General features: G+C 41.0%; 1 protein-coding gene across 2 annotated transcripts; it reads right to left on the bottom strand.

Moving 5' to 3' along the window:
* Positions 1-1,102: 1,102 nt before the first annotated feature.
* Positions 1,103-15,841, bottom strand: YTHDF1 (YTH N6-methyladenosine RNA binding protein 1). Of its 2 annotated transcripts, none has more exons than XM_030462993.1 (5): positions 15,339-15,841; positions 14,874-14,898; positions 13,390-13,469; positions 7,677-9,203; positions 1,103-2,632 (listed from the first exon to the last, which is right to left on the bottom strand). In XM_030462993.1, exons 1-5 carry the CDS (start codon positions 15,363-15,365, stop codon positions 2,606-2,608), a joined length of 1,686 nt encoding a protein of 561 aa, XP_030318853.1. In that variant the 5' UTR covers positions 15,366-15,841; the 3' UTR covers positions 1,103-2,605. The 2 variants fall into 2 exon arrangements, with proteins under 2 accessions (XP_030318853.1, XP_030318854.1); XM_030462994.1 differs by having other exon boundaries at positions 15,699-15,802.
* Between the last annotated feature and the right edge of the window lie 871 nt (positions 15,842-16,712).

Consider the following 16,712-nt stretch of genomic DNA (forward strand, 5'->3'; position numbering starts at 1 on the left):
CACTGAACTTGCTCATAATGAGTGATTATTTTACCTGTTTTCTCCCCACTTTTAACTCAGATGCTCCAGGATCTGCAAGAAATCTCTGTGTGCTGGAGCTGTTATGAATCTTTTCCTGCAACCCACAAAGCAAGTTGAGACAAAACACTTCTTAACAACACAGCCAAACCGGTTTCAGCTAAAAGCTCTCAATTTGTTAGTGGTTTGGGGGGGTTTGCTGTATTTTTTTTTCCAGAAAGTGTTTACCTGAAGACTAAAGGTTTATCACAAAGATTTCTTTTTTTTTTTTCTTCACAGATCTAAAGAAAGAAATAAAAGTTGTGTAGCTAACTTTTCTCTTCAGGGTCCAGATGGAGCTGAATTCATTTTGGCTCTGGAATAACCACTGCAAGCTTCCTGCATTAAGAACCCAAATAGCAGGTGCTTTTAATAGATAGCAACATGTTTATAAAATGCAGCATTGCTTCAAAAAGGCAGTTAAAAAAAAGATGTCAAGGCAAATTATTAGTTAAGAGTTGGGGAATATAGCCAACTGCTGTAAAATGAACTGTTCAGAGCTCTGCTCCCTTTTGGAAAGTTCTCATTCTGGTGAGCCACACCTGGGATGCTGCCTCCTGAAGGCAACTTCCAGCTCTTCCTTCAGCTTCTCTGCCATATAAAGAGAAAGCAAAGTAACCCAGAGAGCAGGAAAAGGAGCATCAGAACAAAACTTTTCTGCTGGTTATTATTTGGGCTTCAGTCTTGCATCTGCTATTTTAACCAAGGCTCCTTTGCTCCTCCCAACTGCTTTTCTCAACAGGTGTACAAGAAAAAAAGCTGTAACATTACAAGGTGCTTTGCTTGAGTTTGGTAATAACTTTTCCTGCAAGTTTCTTACAAGTTTCTTAATGTGTACAAGTGACAGCCACTGTACACACATGCATTTCTTTTGAGGAATAACAACATCCAAAGCAGCTCAAATCTTCTGCAATCAGGTGTGCTGATAGCAGACATCTAAGTTAAAACACTTCTCTAATCATTTAATTCATGAGTCAGCACAAAGGGTGATTATAACAAATGCAGGCAAATGAAAGCAGTGAAAAAAATGAAAATGACATCAAACTTGCTAAATATGTATTGTTTATTAAGGCTTGTATTCTCCTAGAGGAAAAAAGTTAATCTGATGCTGTCCATTACCCCTTACAGGCAGTAACAGTCCAGAGACAGAGTTATACGTTCTAAATACAAGTCTAAATGATACAGATTAAACTTTATTTAAATTGGAGGTCCTTTTGGAGTAAATAGTATTCAGAAGATACTTGCTTTCTAATATAGTAAAAGATCCTCTACAATAAACACGTGCAGATTCAGTGTGCTAGAGCAGCGGACATGAGCACCATTTCCATGCTTAATTGGAACTCCAGTTGGTGACAGGTTCTCCGTCGGTCCCCTCACTCCACAAAAACATGACAGCAAATTCAGTTTCTTAAAACAGGTTTGTTTTTTTTTGTTTTTTTTTTTTTTACTCATCCAACAGAAAAAAAAAAAATTAGACATACACACTGTCAATTTTCAACATCTGAGGCATAATCCATTATCCATACTATTAGTTCCTACGTTAAAGCTCAGCATTATTGGTATAAAAACTTTTAAATGGCATTAGGATCTGGGGGGAGAGGGAGGGAGTGGGAGGGGAGTAATGAAGGGAAGGATTAAAAATGATCTGCAATTAACTAATAACACCTGAAAGCTGAAACAGGTTTAAACACATTGTCCAAAACCCCTGCAATGTTGATAGCATCACATTATTATTATTTAATTAAGCTACAAAAACTGTAAAGCAGAATTATGGCTGAGAGAAAGCATCTGGCTGACTCCCGGCAGGATATGGTCTAACAAATGCACACTGAAGCACTGCTTAACAGAATGGGAAAGGGAAATATTTTCCAGAGAAACAATTCCACTGACAATTTGATTTTTCCACCAGACAGAAAAAACCAACATGGGCGCATCAGCAATTTCTGAAAGTGTAATTGTACAGAGAAAGAAAGAGGCTGCACAAAGTGATCAGAAATTGAGGCTTTTTTTGCTTTTTGAAATTCTGAAGTGCAGTATCTTGAAAGTTTTTTAAATTACAAAAATCAAATGTATGTTTTCTTACTTCTGCCATGAAGAAAAAGGGTTTGGGAGGAGGATAAAGGAAGATTTGTCATGTATTCTCCATAATCTCTGTATCTGGCTAGGAACATAATTTGTGCCAAAAGAAAGTCTTTGGGAAGCATTGACACTTTAGTATGCTCATGGATAGGTCCACATTAGGTTAATATAACTGTTTACCAACTTAAAAAAATAAAACCAGACACACCTTTATTAATGATTTCTACAGAATTTTACATAGAAAAAAAAAAAGATACAAATTAATGCAGATCCACTTGGGCAAAAATAAACTACAATGTACTTAAAGATGCAACAACTTAATTTCCCCTGCACGAGAAGATATATTGGAGCTGAAAGCTTTTAGTTTGTCCTGATGCCAGGATACAGCACCAGCATACTTAAATTTTGTTTCTCATAATCAAATTCAATATCAGTTCTAGTATATATATCAAAGTGTATAGATTTATTCTTATTGTTTGTTGCGACTCTGACGTTCCTGCAAAGAGAAAAAAGTGGAAAGTTAAGAAAGCTTTTACTCAAATGAACAAGCAAAAAGTTCTCTGAAGTGTAACAGCACTAAAGTGATCCCAGAAAATCACACACTTTGTTAGAACACTGCTGCTATGTTTTAGAAATATATTCTATATACCTGAAAAGCCCAAGGACTTGATAACTTAAGCAGAGTCTCAAGTGGAACAGCTGAAAGAATACCTGCACAGTCACTTCAGACTGAAAGCTGATGAAGGTCACAAAAAGAAAGGTTGGGAGTATCAACATTCCTAAGCAGAAATAGGAGCTGCAACTACTCTGCTTTCTGGATTGTTTTAGCTCCTGCAGTAGTGGCACAACCAATACAAGAGCACGAAGTAAATGGCTGATTAGTGAATTCAGAGCTGGCATCATTTTGAAGCATTCAAATGACTTCAAAGTTCAGTCACATTCCATAAAAGTAGGATTTGAACTCTCTCAAAATTCTCTTCCTGATTGTTTCTATCTGTTCAACAAATCTGGGGGGCACTGTGAAATAGTTGTCAAGTCAGGGGGAAAAACAACCAACCACAGGTAGAGGCAGAGTTATGTAGTTTTGCAAAAAAAGTGTGAAAACCCTCACAGCTAAACTTAAAGCCCAAAATTTCTAAAAGCATTGCAGTACAGAAGCCAGTAGCCTCTTGGAGGTCTCTCTCCACAACAAACAGGTAAAGGTCATGGAAGGGATACCTTGATGGCACTCCTCAAATGCTCTCAGTCTTGTTCTGCCTAGCTCACAAATTCAGCCACAGCTCTGCTCTGATTTGCAGCAGCTCTGCACAGAGCTTCCAAAGACAAGTTGAACAATGCAGTAAAAAAAGGGGGGGAGTTTTTCCAGTAAACATTTCAGGAGACCTGTAAACTTGCAGAAGACAGCAAGACAAGCTGAATATGCTGTTTTGTCTTATTCTTCTTTAAGGCAGCAGGCACATTCAATAGGAAGAGCTCAGCCTGCTTGCCATCTCATCCTCACAGTGTTCAAGCTGCACAACAGGCAGGTAAGGACTCCGTGTTTATGACACCAAATCTCATTTCAAGCAAGGAAATTGTGAGCATGAACAAGTCAACTCCCAAATTTAGTGCATTTCCATTTTACTCGTTGGGTGGAATCTTTATAAAATTAATCTCAGGTTTATTTCTGTTGGATGGAAAACTTATTTGCAAATACAAACATTAGAAATGTAAGACTATTTTTCAACCCCATTTTCAGGCTTCCAAAAAAGCAGTTGCTCCACCCTACTTCCATTTCCAAGGTGAGAAATCTCCCTTACTCTGCTCCTCAGCCCTCCCACACCCATCAGCCCATTCTTTCCTAGTGCTACCTTACAGAACTTATTTTTGCTTTTCCACTGGACCTCACAGTCCCACTGTCTTTAGAAGTGGGAGTTTCCTTCTAACACCACATAAATAACAACAGGCTAGCAGCCAAGCCTACCTTGTACCTATAAAGTATGCTCATGGCACCCAGAGACTTTGTAATTCACTAAAAAGTGTTATTTATGAGGCAAGTAGTACCTGCTAACTTGCTGCTGGCTTTTCCTCCTGGAGGCTAATCTGAGTCTTCCTTTTAAAAAATGTCTGAAACCAGACAAAAGTGACAAGGAGGAAACTGATGCACAATTCTCCATGCTCTTCAGCACAGCTGCTTTTCAGCAGCTCTTAAATTCTCTTTCCTACTGCCTTCCTAGCACTCCTGCAAGCAAGACTGAGCAGTTTTGTAAGCAACTAGCAAAGCTTGTCCATTTTGGTTCTTAAGATTCACCTGGAGCCTTCAGAGTTTCTCTTCTCCAGGGGAATTCTCTATCTCAGAGGGGAGCTCCTGTTGCATACTTTTCTTTCATGGCATTAATATGTATAATCTTCAGATACAGGAAAAACTGGTTTTCATAAAACCTGTAGAAGCTTCCATTTTAGAGACACTCATCCCTGTCAAACTTCCATTCACCTCAGTTTGAAGTAGCTGTCAAACTTTCTACTAAACTTTGTTATGGTCAGTGTGATGAAAGCATTCATCTTCTGACAGAAAAGTGTAACCTATCAGGAAACACAATTAACATGAACCTTAAAATAGGGATCTTTCTTAATTACAGTTTGAAAGAAGGATAATACTCCATCCTTGGAGTTCTGCCTCACTGAACATGCTCACAGTGAAAAGAAATCACAGTGCAAGTGCCACCACAGAGCAGCTGACACCACTGTATTTAACTACCCTGAGGACAAATGGCAAGCTTGGCAACTCAGGAGCTTTCCAAGATAAGCAGCTCTCCCAACACAACACCAAGGTGCAGACCTTGGATTTGCTGAGTGCCCTGACACAGAGCAGCAGTGACAGCAGTCACTATGACCATCTAATTAAATATAGATCTGGATCAGAATTATCTGCTGACAGCAGATCAACCCTACCACACAAGATGCTACTAAAACCAGCAGCATCTGCAACAAGTTTGTTTTCTTGAGGAGCTTTTTAACTTTACAAGACAATTTTGTTAAGACTATGCAAGCATGTTCATAGGGAATGTTATTAATGCCATATTATAGTGTATTTTCTTTTTAAAGAAGCTCTCATGCAGATTGCAACTTTATGTTTTAAGAACATGAGCTTAGATCACAGAAGTTGCTTTCTTTGTGGACATTGTAGTGGCCCTGGAAAATAACTGAGAAATGCCAGAAGGGCAGGAGAAATTTTATGCCTGTCACTTTCTAGCCAGTGCTAAGGACAGTAACCATCTAAAGAACAGAAATACAAGTGGCTTGCATTGTACAGATTACACAAAATTATTCTTCCCTACTAAATATTTGTTTATAAATTAAATTAAAGCATTTAAGCCTTGCATGTGGAGATTTTTAGGAACCCTGCCATGTGAAATTAGTTCATAAGATGGCTTAACAGGCAGTAAAACTGGTAAAAAAGTGTCATAGGATGGTTAATTTTGTGTAGCAAGAAGATATCAATTTCAATGGTACAAACTTCTCAACAGTATGAAGTTTAAGAGTGCACATCCTGCAAGAAATCCCTCTAGTAATCAGCTGGACTTCTAAAATTCATTCAGCTAATGAAGGGGAAAATATTAACTTCCTACACAATAGTTTGATAGAATGCAATCTGCTATACAGTATCATATGCTTCATGTCTGATCTGCTTTACTTCTCTAGTACTGTTTCATTCCTTAGTGTATTTGTTATCTCTCTATTGTCCTATTTTCTAAGCTATTTGGAGGAATCTAAGAATGTTAAGTTAGACTTTGTAGTTTATTTTCAGAATATGTCATACAAGATAAATGATCAGTTTTAAATGAGGTAGAGAAAATGATTATCTTACAAACCAGAACCTGTCATACAGCAGTGACCTGGGTAAGAATATGGTATCAGCACCTGAAGTGTGTATGAAAATAACCTAAAGAGGGATCAGTCCAAGAGCTGAACATCAGCACCCTGAGACCCTACCAAGCAAGTCTGGTGTTTGGTGTACAACCACCTGGATCTTCCTCAGCCCAAGAGGTTCCCTCTTCAAGACTACATTTCCCATCACTTTCTGGGTACTCTCAATCCCTAAACACACCCATTCTTCTCCCCTCCAGGCTTGGCAGCAAATCAGAGGGAGACTCAGAAGTAAAAAACCCCAATCACCCACACACACGCTCCCACACCCCATGTACACTGTAAACATTGGACAAGAGACCAGTGGACCTCTTGACTTAAGCAAGAATCTCTCCTCCATAAGGGAACATTTCAAGATGCAGGTTGCATTAAATATTGAACTGCCAGTTTTCTACTGAAGGAATGAAGTGCTGACTGAAGTAAAAGCTTTTAGGTTTTGCCTTGTGGAACCCTGCAGGGAGTACATAAAAAAACCCAAACCAAATTGTATGCTCCCCTTCCCTGCTCTGCTGAGGTATGTTATGCACATCATATCTCATGGCTACAAAAAACTGAGCCAAAAAGTCCTTAAGACACTGATCTCCTCCTCTCTCCTAATTCTAAGGCACATTCTATGAAGATAGCTCAAAGCAATTTTATCTGAACTTTTAAACGGCAATAAAACCTTAAAATGGCAACTTCAGTTTAAGCTCCAGGAACATCCATTAAGTATTTGCTACAAAAAATTGAAGCAAGTGTGAGCTGCACTGAACTAGTCTGTCAAATAAATGCTTTATTTGAAATGCTCCACAGAAAAAGTCTATGGAACACTATGAACAAGCAGCTTTAAGTGTTACTTAGTTACAACTACACACACCTATTATTATTTTGTCAGTCTATTACTTCTAGATTGCCTAATTAGAGAAAGGCATTCTTGAAACTGAAGTCACGGGATGGACAGGGACAGATGTCTCTTGTGGGAGACTTAGAGCCATGAAATGTACATACATCTTTTAAATACACTTTCTCAGTTACTGCCCAAATTTCTCTTCCCACGTCTTCACCCCAAACTTCAAGAATCAGAGAGATTAGATCTAGGAACAGAAAACCTTTATTTACCCAAAAATTAACACATGGTTCTTCAGCAGCAGCTGAAATGCTAACTTTCTAGCACTACTCCAAGTCATTTTATGCAACTCTTTCCTTTCCAGAGTGATCAATGGAAAGAACAAGATCAGGCTTCTTGCTCTGAAAATTTCAAAAGCCAGTATCAATTTTGATAGCCCAGTTCCAGCCATAAAGTGTTAAAGCACCTTATAAATCTTACACAACAACCACTGGCAGAAATGAATTCTGAAACTATTTACTGCATAATGAGCCATTTTAAGATAAAAAAAATAAATCTAACTCCAAAAAACTGGACATCCTGTCCTTTACCTGCATCACTGCTCAGCTTCTTGCTTTGAAACTCTTTAGCTAAGAAATGACCACAGGAAAGTATCAGTTTATCTGTGCTGCTAAACAACACAAAATCATCAAGTTGAGAGGTATTTAAAACTTTCTAAATTCCTACTTACATTTTTTCCACCATAGCAGCCTTCACATTTCACTTTCCCCATTATCTGTGTATAAAATAAATTTTTTAAGAAGTTTACCTTCCGCACCACCTCCTCCTCTTCCTGGCGCTTTTCATAATGAGAAAAGTCATCAAAGATGGAGGTCGTGTGCTTGTAATTAGCAATAATTTTAAGCACTTGTTTTGCTTTTTCTAAGGGCACCTCCTGTGTATCACGGGAGTTTGTAACGGGTTTGTTGTCATTGTTCTCCAGCCTGATGTGTCGGAGCTGGTTGTTGGGCACATCCTTCACAAAGATCCACTTGACATCAAATTTCCCCTTCCACTTGTCCTGAGACCAGACACCTGCACTGGTGCCGTAGTCCACGGGTGATTTCATCTCTGCTACTCCACAAAAATGTCCACTGCCATTGACACTGAACAGCAAGTAGACTGGACCCTTGCTGTTCATGGACCGAAAAGCACTGTCCAGGCGTTTGTTGCCGTGTTCCGTGCTACACCAAATAGAATACTTAATGGAACGATGAATATCATCCTCAGAATAGCTCTTTATGATGAACACACGTCCATTTTTAAGGTTCCATTCGAAATCTTTAGGGTTATAGCTGTGAGCAGCTTTCAGTTTTTCAAGAACAGGATGGGACTCTCCACTGGGGACAGGGTTAGGCTGGGTAGTGCCAGCTGAGCTGCCATCGTTCCCGGTTCCTCCGCTTTGGCCGAAAGCTGCGTTCCTGTTGCGAGGAGCTACCCAGCGGTTTTGGGGTTGCTGCTGAGGGGTCTGATACTGAGGCTGGGTCAGTGCAGGAGGCTGAGTTGGAACAGGCTGAACAATTTGTTGTTGTGGCTGTGGAACAGACTGAGGAGAAGGGATCTGTTGAGGGGCAGGAACTTTTGCCACAGGACCTTTATTGTCCCAAGTACCGATGTCCATGTTATGCTTTATAGGAGGAGGAGGCAACGCTCCCCCGATGACAGGTATGGATTTTGTTTTCATTTTAGGCTGTGGTTTTGCAGGCTTGCTGGCTATAGCAGCCCAAGAAGTTGGTTTAGAGACTGGCAAGTTTACATTAGAACCCCCATTACCAGAGAGGGCACCTGTCATCCCAGCACTGTTGACAACAGAACCTACTGTTTTCACTGCAGAAGTTGTAACATCTCCACCAATCTTCAGTCCAACCATTCCCTGTTCAATACTGTTCATTCCAGGAGCTTTATTTAATGTATCATTATGAAATCCTGTTTGTCCATCCACAATGGTACCACCCAGTGAACTAGGTGGGTAGCTGTAACTGCTCCCATAGGCTGAACTTTGAGTCTGCTGTCCTTGGGATCCACTTGTTCCCCAAGCAGAGAAGGCAGGATTTTCAGGGAAAAAGTTAAACCGGTGTTGATAGATGTTATTTCCCAACCCCCCAGGCTGTCCAAAAACAGCATCGTGCATAAAATGATGATCTCCATTACTGAGCTGTCCATAGGTGGTGAGATATGGGATAGGAGGATCTCCTCCTGTAGACCATGGTGCTTCACTGAGAGAATAGGGGAACCCAATAGATGGTGGATAATAACTGGACAGGTAAGGATCAGTCATTGATGGATAGCTACTGTTCTGTTAAAGGAAAAAAAAAACAAAAAAGGTAACTTAAAATGCAAGAAAACTTCATTTATAAACCACAACAATATCACCAAATAGAAAGCCAAGAGAGACAAGGTAATTTAAGTTCTAATTACGTAAGTCAAAGATAAATTCAGGGCTAAAATACAGGATCTGGGCATCTATAATACACACCAGCACTAGTAAGATGTTAGTATGTAAAATTTTGAGACTCAGTAAGCTTAGTTACACTACTAAGAGTATTTAGTGTATATAATATAGAATTATATAATAATTCTATTACATAATAATAATTCTATATAATATAGAATTATATTATCTACCAATACCCCAAAATATTTCAAGAAACTTGTATAACAACATATCCTGTGTCCCACAGCACTAGAGATATTTAGCATTTCCTGAGCTCTACATGGGAGAAGTTTTAGATTAAAACACTTTAAGATTACAGCACAGAACAGAAACTGTGACTATGGTCTTCATTATGGAATGGTTTTGAGGAGCCATCAATTCCTGACAAGTAAAATATATCTGAAGAGGTAAAACATGCAAAAGCTACTTCTGACACAGACAGGACCACAGGACACACTGAGAATCATGTTTCCTGTGAGTAGACCTCATGATTAGAAACTGAAATTAAAGTCTACTAGAAACAAATATATACAATTGCAGCCTGTAAGAACCCATATGAGAAAGACCCTATTCAGTCTTTTGCACAAGTCTTTTTCTCCCTCAGTAGTAAAGTTAGAGCTGTGCAAGACTGTTTCTGGCTGTCCTTCCAAACATCCCATCTTTTCCACTCTAAGAAGTAAGAGGCTGACTGGTTATAAACCAGCAGATCTCCCTCTGAGATTTTTTTCCAGGGTTTTCTTCCCTTTCAGCTGCTGCTTAGACCCAAGAGTAGCCTTTTCTTCTTCTCTGAGACACCTGATTTTGAAGCATTCTGTATACTTCTCCTATCCCACAATGCAAAAGAAAAAAAAAGAAACATGGGATATTGAAAAACAGGTTTTATTCCTCTTTAAATCAACTTGAAGCACATATATTGGAAACCTTCCAAACTGGCACTCTAACTGTAATTACCAGTGAGGGGGAGGGAAGGTCAACATCTCCTGTTAATGAGTTGAACAGTAGTTAGCCTTTCCTTACTGATGGAAGATTATTATTTTAGGTAGAAGATTTCTCTCAAACTACAAGATTTCAATCTTGAATAAAACCCAAAACAAAACTGCACTGAAATTTCAGTCATTTTTTTTCAAAAGTCAGATTATTTCTCAGCTCATTCAAAAATATTAAGTAAAAAAACCTCTTTCCTGAAGGCAAGACTCAACTGATAGTGTCATTTACTCCAATCCATGACACCCCAAGCCCTAACCCAAAGCCCTGACTTTCCATATACAGAGTAACACCATAAAATGCCTCCAAAACTTACACACAGCACTGCAAACACTTGATCTAAACAGGATATTGATTCAAAACCAATAATTTCTGCCACTGTTCATGCTGCCTTTATCTATGTACAAATTTTACCATTAACATGAGGTACAGCATCTACTATCTGTGGAGAACCCATCTGTGAGAAGATCCTCTAAGATACATGGAATTTTCTGAGATGTCCAAGCTAAAATAACCATTATTTAGCTTATGAAAACATCATTTTTCTTAAAGGCTTTGAGATCGTTGTGTTATCTTAAAAAAACAATGCAGATGAAAGGGAGGAAACATGAATAGTTCTGTATTTGTATTTTCTGCAGGTTTAGAATTTAAGACAAAAAAGAATAAGCCTTCCCAAAACTCCAAAACCATTTTTTTCTAAAGGATTCTAGAAAATTTCTGAGACTGTCACCTCCTGTCAAACAGTGAAGTTGCCACAAGGATTCTAAGAAGATTAAAGGAAAGTTTCAGCAGACATCCTTACAAAACATTTGATCTATTTTGACTGGCTTGGTGCCAGAGTGTGTAAAAGAAACTCTGACCAAAGTCCTTCACAGCAACAGCAGAACATTTATTTCAACAAACTTATCCTTGACCTTTCTGCACCATTCTGTATTTCTTAAAAAAACAAACAAACAAACAAACCAAGCCAAAAATACAACAACCTAAGAAAACACACACACACACAAAATATCCCCAAAATACAACCATTCTGTTAATTAGAAAGAATCATTTTTTTCTGCCAAAGTACACTGCTTGTGTGGGATTTTCTGTTACCTTTTGATTCTGGAAGACATGGGAGATGTGTTTCTTGCTTTGCATGTAACTTTACACATGAACACTGCATCCCACAGTTCCCTTTGCACCTCAAAGCACTTTTAGGGTGCTTTAAACCAAAAATCACACCTCAAATTTGGTCAGTATTAACTACTTGGAAAGTAGAATCTTCAAGAAGACATCATTCCTTTTTCCACTGCACTTTTCAACAGAAAGATAGCAGAGAACTATATTTTGTTTGATTCTATGAGATGCTCATTACTCATTTTAAGGACTAATTTGTACTTTAAAAGCTATTTTACCAACCTGCAGTTCATCTTTAATATCAAATGTATTGCTGTGTCAGCTGGGGGGGTTTAATTTCTTCAGCATGCTTTTAATTTCTTCACTATTTGTCTAAAACCTGCAGTCAGCTCAAAATCTTTTTCTGTAAATCACTTGTAATTTACAGGAACTTTAAAAGGCTGAATAAACCTGACTGAGTAACTAGATAATAAGGCTTTGTTCAGAAACATGGTTGTCTCCAGCACAAAATCTCACAGTCCTAATTAATGCTACTGTCACTTTCCACTTAAAATTGTAAGACAACCTACACAATTGTTTCTTGTAGCATGCCAGCTTCTTACTGCAGCATAAATAAAGTGGTGAATGGAGCTCCATTTTCATGGAAGAAAACTTGATTAGAATTATGGAAATTCTTAGTTGCAGCAATTTTTTCATTTAAGCCTCATAATTGGGCTTGTTGACAGGTAAGAATTTTCCTATAATTAAATAAATTGTTCTATTTTTATTCATGTTTGGTGTATTTCCCATCAGAAAAACTCACCTGGGTTTTAAGTAATTAAAAATTATATATAAATGAGATGAAGTGGATTTAAAAAAAAACAAAACTGGAGGAAGGTGAAAACCTCAATTCCTTACAAAACTAATTTTGCATTAAAATCTTTGCTTTGTTTTTTTCCTCATAAATGTCCTTCTTAAATACCTGCTACCTAATTCCAGAGAAGAAGAAACTTCCCCAAAAACTGTTTTAACTTTATGTAAGTCTAGAGAAGACATCCACTCATGATCAAACACAAACTCCTAAGAGTTCCACCCATCCAAATGCCCCCAAAAATGTTTAATACACCTCAAAGGCACAGAGCAGAGGCACACTTTGCAAGCAAGTTCAAAGATGTCACCAACATTACCTTGGCATCAATCAGTTTCAGGCCAAATTATGTATTTCCCTTTTGAAAAATTACCAATTAGCCCTTCTGCCAAGAAATAATAAAGCAGTTCTGGCAGATCTCTCTCCAAAATGGCATTCTACATTTGCAAAAGAAAATTTTGTGCACCTCCTGTTTCTAAGCATTTTATTCTCTTTGGAGGTTTGAACGTTAGCTGAAAATTCATTGAATTAGAAGATATTTTTAATATCTAAAGTGTGGCTGATGAGTTAACATACTTGAAGATGAAACTGGATTATACTGAGTTCACATCACAGTGCCTTAGTCTTACTGTTAACACTTTAGACAGTAAATACCCCAATATTGATGAAGTGTAAAAAGCAAAAGAGCCAACTTCACAAAGTACCCAACCCAAATTTCAGCTACACCAATTTCTAGGATTATGCAGATTATCCAAATCAGGAGAACCCCAAACCAGATCTTTCAGGCTCCCCACACAAAGAAGTGCCAGCTCGACTAGTCTGTCACAGCCCAACTGCATCAATCACCTCCAATTTGTGGGGCAATGAGCAGCCACTACTTGGAGCATTAATTTCCTTTTCAGTTGTGGCCATCTGGATATTCAGAGTAATATTAGCTTTGTGAGCACAAATGCTAGTTGTATTACCCAGTAACACAATATGCCAGTCATTTCTTTTTCCATTTCTATTTAAGGAATTTGCTCCCTCAACACAATCCCATGAATTGAATGCCAACAGCATGCCTAAGAAAAAAAAATCCTAAGTTAAAAATACACTAACCTGATTTGACTGCCCAGAAAGGTAAGGTTCAAAATCGTTGTCATGAACTGTATCCTTCTGATGTAAGGAACCATTTTGTACTAGAACAGAAAGGTTACAACATGTTAAAACCCTACCTAGTAGCATTTAAAGAGTTTCAGCTTCTTATTTCACAGAAAGCTGTACTATTCCCCAGCAGGGAGAGTCACAAAAAGACCAAGAAATGATACTTTTCCTCCAAACAATTTTTCTTAATACTTATAAAACTAAATTTGATTTTTAAATTAAAAAAAGAAAATGCTCTACATTCAAGAGACAACTCACATCAATTATCTCCAAACAAGAAATAATTAGTGACAAGAATTTTGTGAAAAAGATTGGGAAACAACAGCTATTGTTCTGGACCACAACTAGAAGTCTCAGAAACTAATTCCCAGTTCTCCCAGCATGAGTTATTCACTGCTTGCTTAAGCTGGTTAAAATAAGATGAGGTGAGTGCCTTGTTATCTGACATTTTCAGGAAAATCTGCATTTTCTGATGTGTAAAAGGGAGATATCTGCCATAATCAAAGGTCTACTTAGGTGTAAATTAATGTGTGAAAAGCATTCAAAAGTAATTACTGAGAGGTATACAAACCAAAACCTCTTATTAGGTCACTTGAAATAATTTCACTGTTTAAATTCAAAAGGTGACACAGATGATGTGCCAGTTACTTTATTCACCTCTTTCAAGGAACAGCTAAACTAAAAAACTAACACAAGACAAAGAGGAATTTAGCAAACAAGTCTGGAAATTCACCAGAGTATTTCTGCAAAGTTTGTAAGAGAGAACAGAGGTAAAACTGGAGTTACAAACATTGGAAATAAGTGTCAAGCTTCCTGTGACTAGAAGCAGCTGGGTTTTCAAGGCAATAACTGCTACAGAAAGAAACCAACTCACATGTGAGCAATCACAGTAATAATCAAGGTATTTTCTTCATTTGCTATTATTAAATTTAATTTCAATGAAGAACAGAAGTTATCAAAGAATTTACCAGCTCAGCAGAAGTTAAACTACTTTTTATTTTAAATTCCTCAAATAATTAAGATCTTAGGGTTATATATGACCACTTGAACACACCTCTGGCAACAGCAGACCAGTAACACCATTGTGTTCGTGCAGCAGGGAGAGACTGTGAAGAAGTATGTAAAAATATAGAGAGAATTGGGGCATTCCTGTGACTTTCTTTAGAAACCTGCTGGCTTTTAAGGTAATTAAGAGCATTATTATGTTTAGGACTCAACTGATGCTCTTCCCTACTGTAAACTCAACAGCACTAAGTGGGATAGAAATCAACCTCTTAAAAAGAAGAGTTTATGTTATTTCTGACACAAAGCACAACTCCTTTTGTTCCTGGTATTATCCATAGGGACTAAGAGTGAGATTGCTCTGCTGGCCCACAGGTACCTGATTGATTCATGTTACAGTAACAATTTAAAGGAGCAGATGGGGCAGGGATCCTCACCTTTATTATCCTGTCCTTTCGGTCTCTGGGAAACCACGGTACACGATGGGGTGAAGGAAGACGAAATAAGGGAAAAAAAAAAGGGAAAGAAAAAAAGTTTATGTCAGAAAAAGGCTTCCATTGCCACTGCAGAACACACAGAAAGCATTAAGGATTGATGAAAATGGCTAAGGACACATCAGGGGTTGAGGAGGGAGTTTCACCCATCCTTCAGCACTTGCTCTTCCTCAGAAATGGCCACGGCTCTCGAGAGGAGGTGGGAAACGTGCTGCGAGCAGGGTGGAACTTCAGGAGGAAGATTCATCTCCAAAAAGAACTCGGGAGGGAGAGGAAAAGCCTCTCCCGGGCCAGACACAAGCACCGGCCTGCAAGGGAAACCCCCCCGGGTTCCCCCCCCCATCCCAACCCCCTCTCAGCGCCCAGGCGGGGACCAGGCAAGGCCCCGCGCCTCGCTCCGCCACTTACCTGAGGGTCAACGCTTGTGGCAGACATAATTCATGTACCGGGCCGCCGTGGTTCAGCAGAGAGGCTACCGGAGAGCGGGCGGAAAACGAGAAGGGAGCTCCGGGGCCTGGCTGAAGGGTGGCGGCGGCTCCTTTCCCCTCAAGCAGCAGCCGGGGAGGGGAAGGGGCCGGGGCCGGGGCCTGGGCTGAGGGGAAGGGGGGGGGGGGAAGGGAAAAAGGGGGCCGCGGGCTCGCGCGCGCCGCCGCCGCTTCAGCTTCTCCTCAGAGAAAGGCCCGGAGGGAACCGTAAGGCCGGCGCCGTTGCCGCGCCTCAGCTTCACCTTCACCCTGCCGGCCGGCCCCCCCCGTTTCTTTCACATACCCCCGGGGCCTTGGCAGAGCTGCCCGGGCCTTGCCCGCTGCCGTCGGGGCCGCAGCGAGGGACGGAACCGGGAGGCGCCGAGACCAATGGCGGCGGGCGCCGGGCTGCGGTGACGTCAGCGCCGAGCGCGCGCGGGGGACGCCGGGAGAGCGCGGCCGAGCGCGAGGGGCGGCGGGGCGGGAGAAAAGGAGGAGGAAGGCGCGCGGAGAGAGGCGGCGCCTACTGCGCATGCGCGTCCGGGAGGGCGGGGGAGGAGGGAGAGGGAGGCCACGCCCCTCCACATTGGCCACGCCCCTCCACATTGGCCACGCCCACTCTGCTCCGGTCCTGGTGCTCGTCACCTCGGTACCGTCGTTCTTCACCGCGGTCCCGTCGCTCCTCACCCCAGTCTCGTTTCCTCATCCCGGACCCGTTGCTCCTCTCCTCGGTCCCGTTTCCTCACCCCGGCCCCATTGATCCTCTCTCCGTCCCCGCTGCTCCTCACTCCGGTTCCGTTTCCTCATCCCGGTCCCGTCGCTCCTCGTCTTGGTCCCGTTTCCTTACCCCGAACCCGTCGCTCCTCATTTCGGTCCCGTCTCTCCTCACCCCAGTCCCGTTTCCTCTCCCTAGTCCCGTTGCTCCTCACCCCCGTCCCATTGATCCTCTTTCTTTCCCCGTTGCTCCGCTCCCCGGTCCCGTTTCCTCACCCCGGTCCCATTTCCTCTCCCCGATCCCATTTCCTCTCCTCGGTTCCGTTTCCTCACCCCGAACCCGTCGCTCCTCATTTCGGTCCCGTCTCCCCTCACCCCGGTCCCGTTTCCTCTCCCCGGTCCCGCTGCTCCGCTCCCCGGTCCCCTTTCCTCTCCCCGGTCCCCTTTCCTCACCCCGGTCCCGTCTCCCCTCACTCCGGTCCCATTTCCACTTCCCGGTCCCGTCACTCCTCACCATGTCCGAGCCTCCTTTCCCTCGCCTCCCTCCCGTGGTCTCCCCATCACCCCCTGTCACATCGGTCCCGCAGCTCCCCATGGAATCAAA

The sequence above is a fragment of the Calypte anna genome, chromosome 20 (assembly GCF_003957555.1).
Source record: "Calypte anna isolate BGI_N300 chromosome 20, bCalAnn1_v1.p, whole genome shotgun sequence".
In the NCBI taxonomy this organism is placed as follows: Eukaryota; Metazoa; Chordata; class Aves; order Apodiformes; family Trochilidae; genus Calypte; species Calypte anna.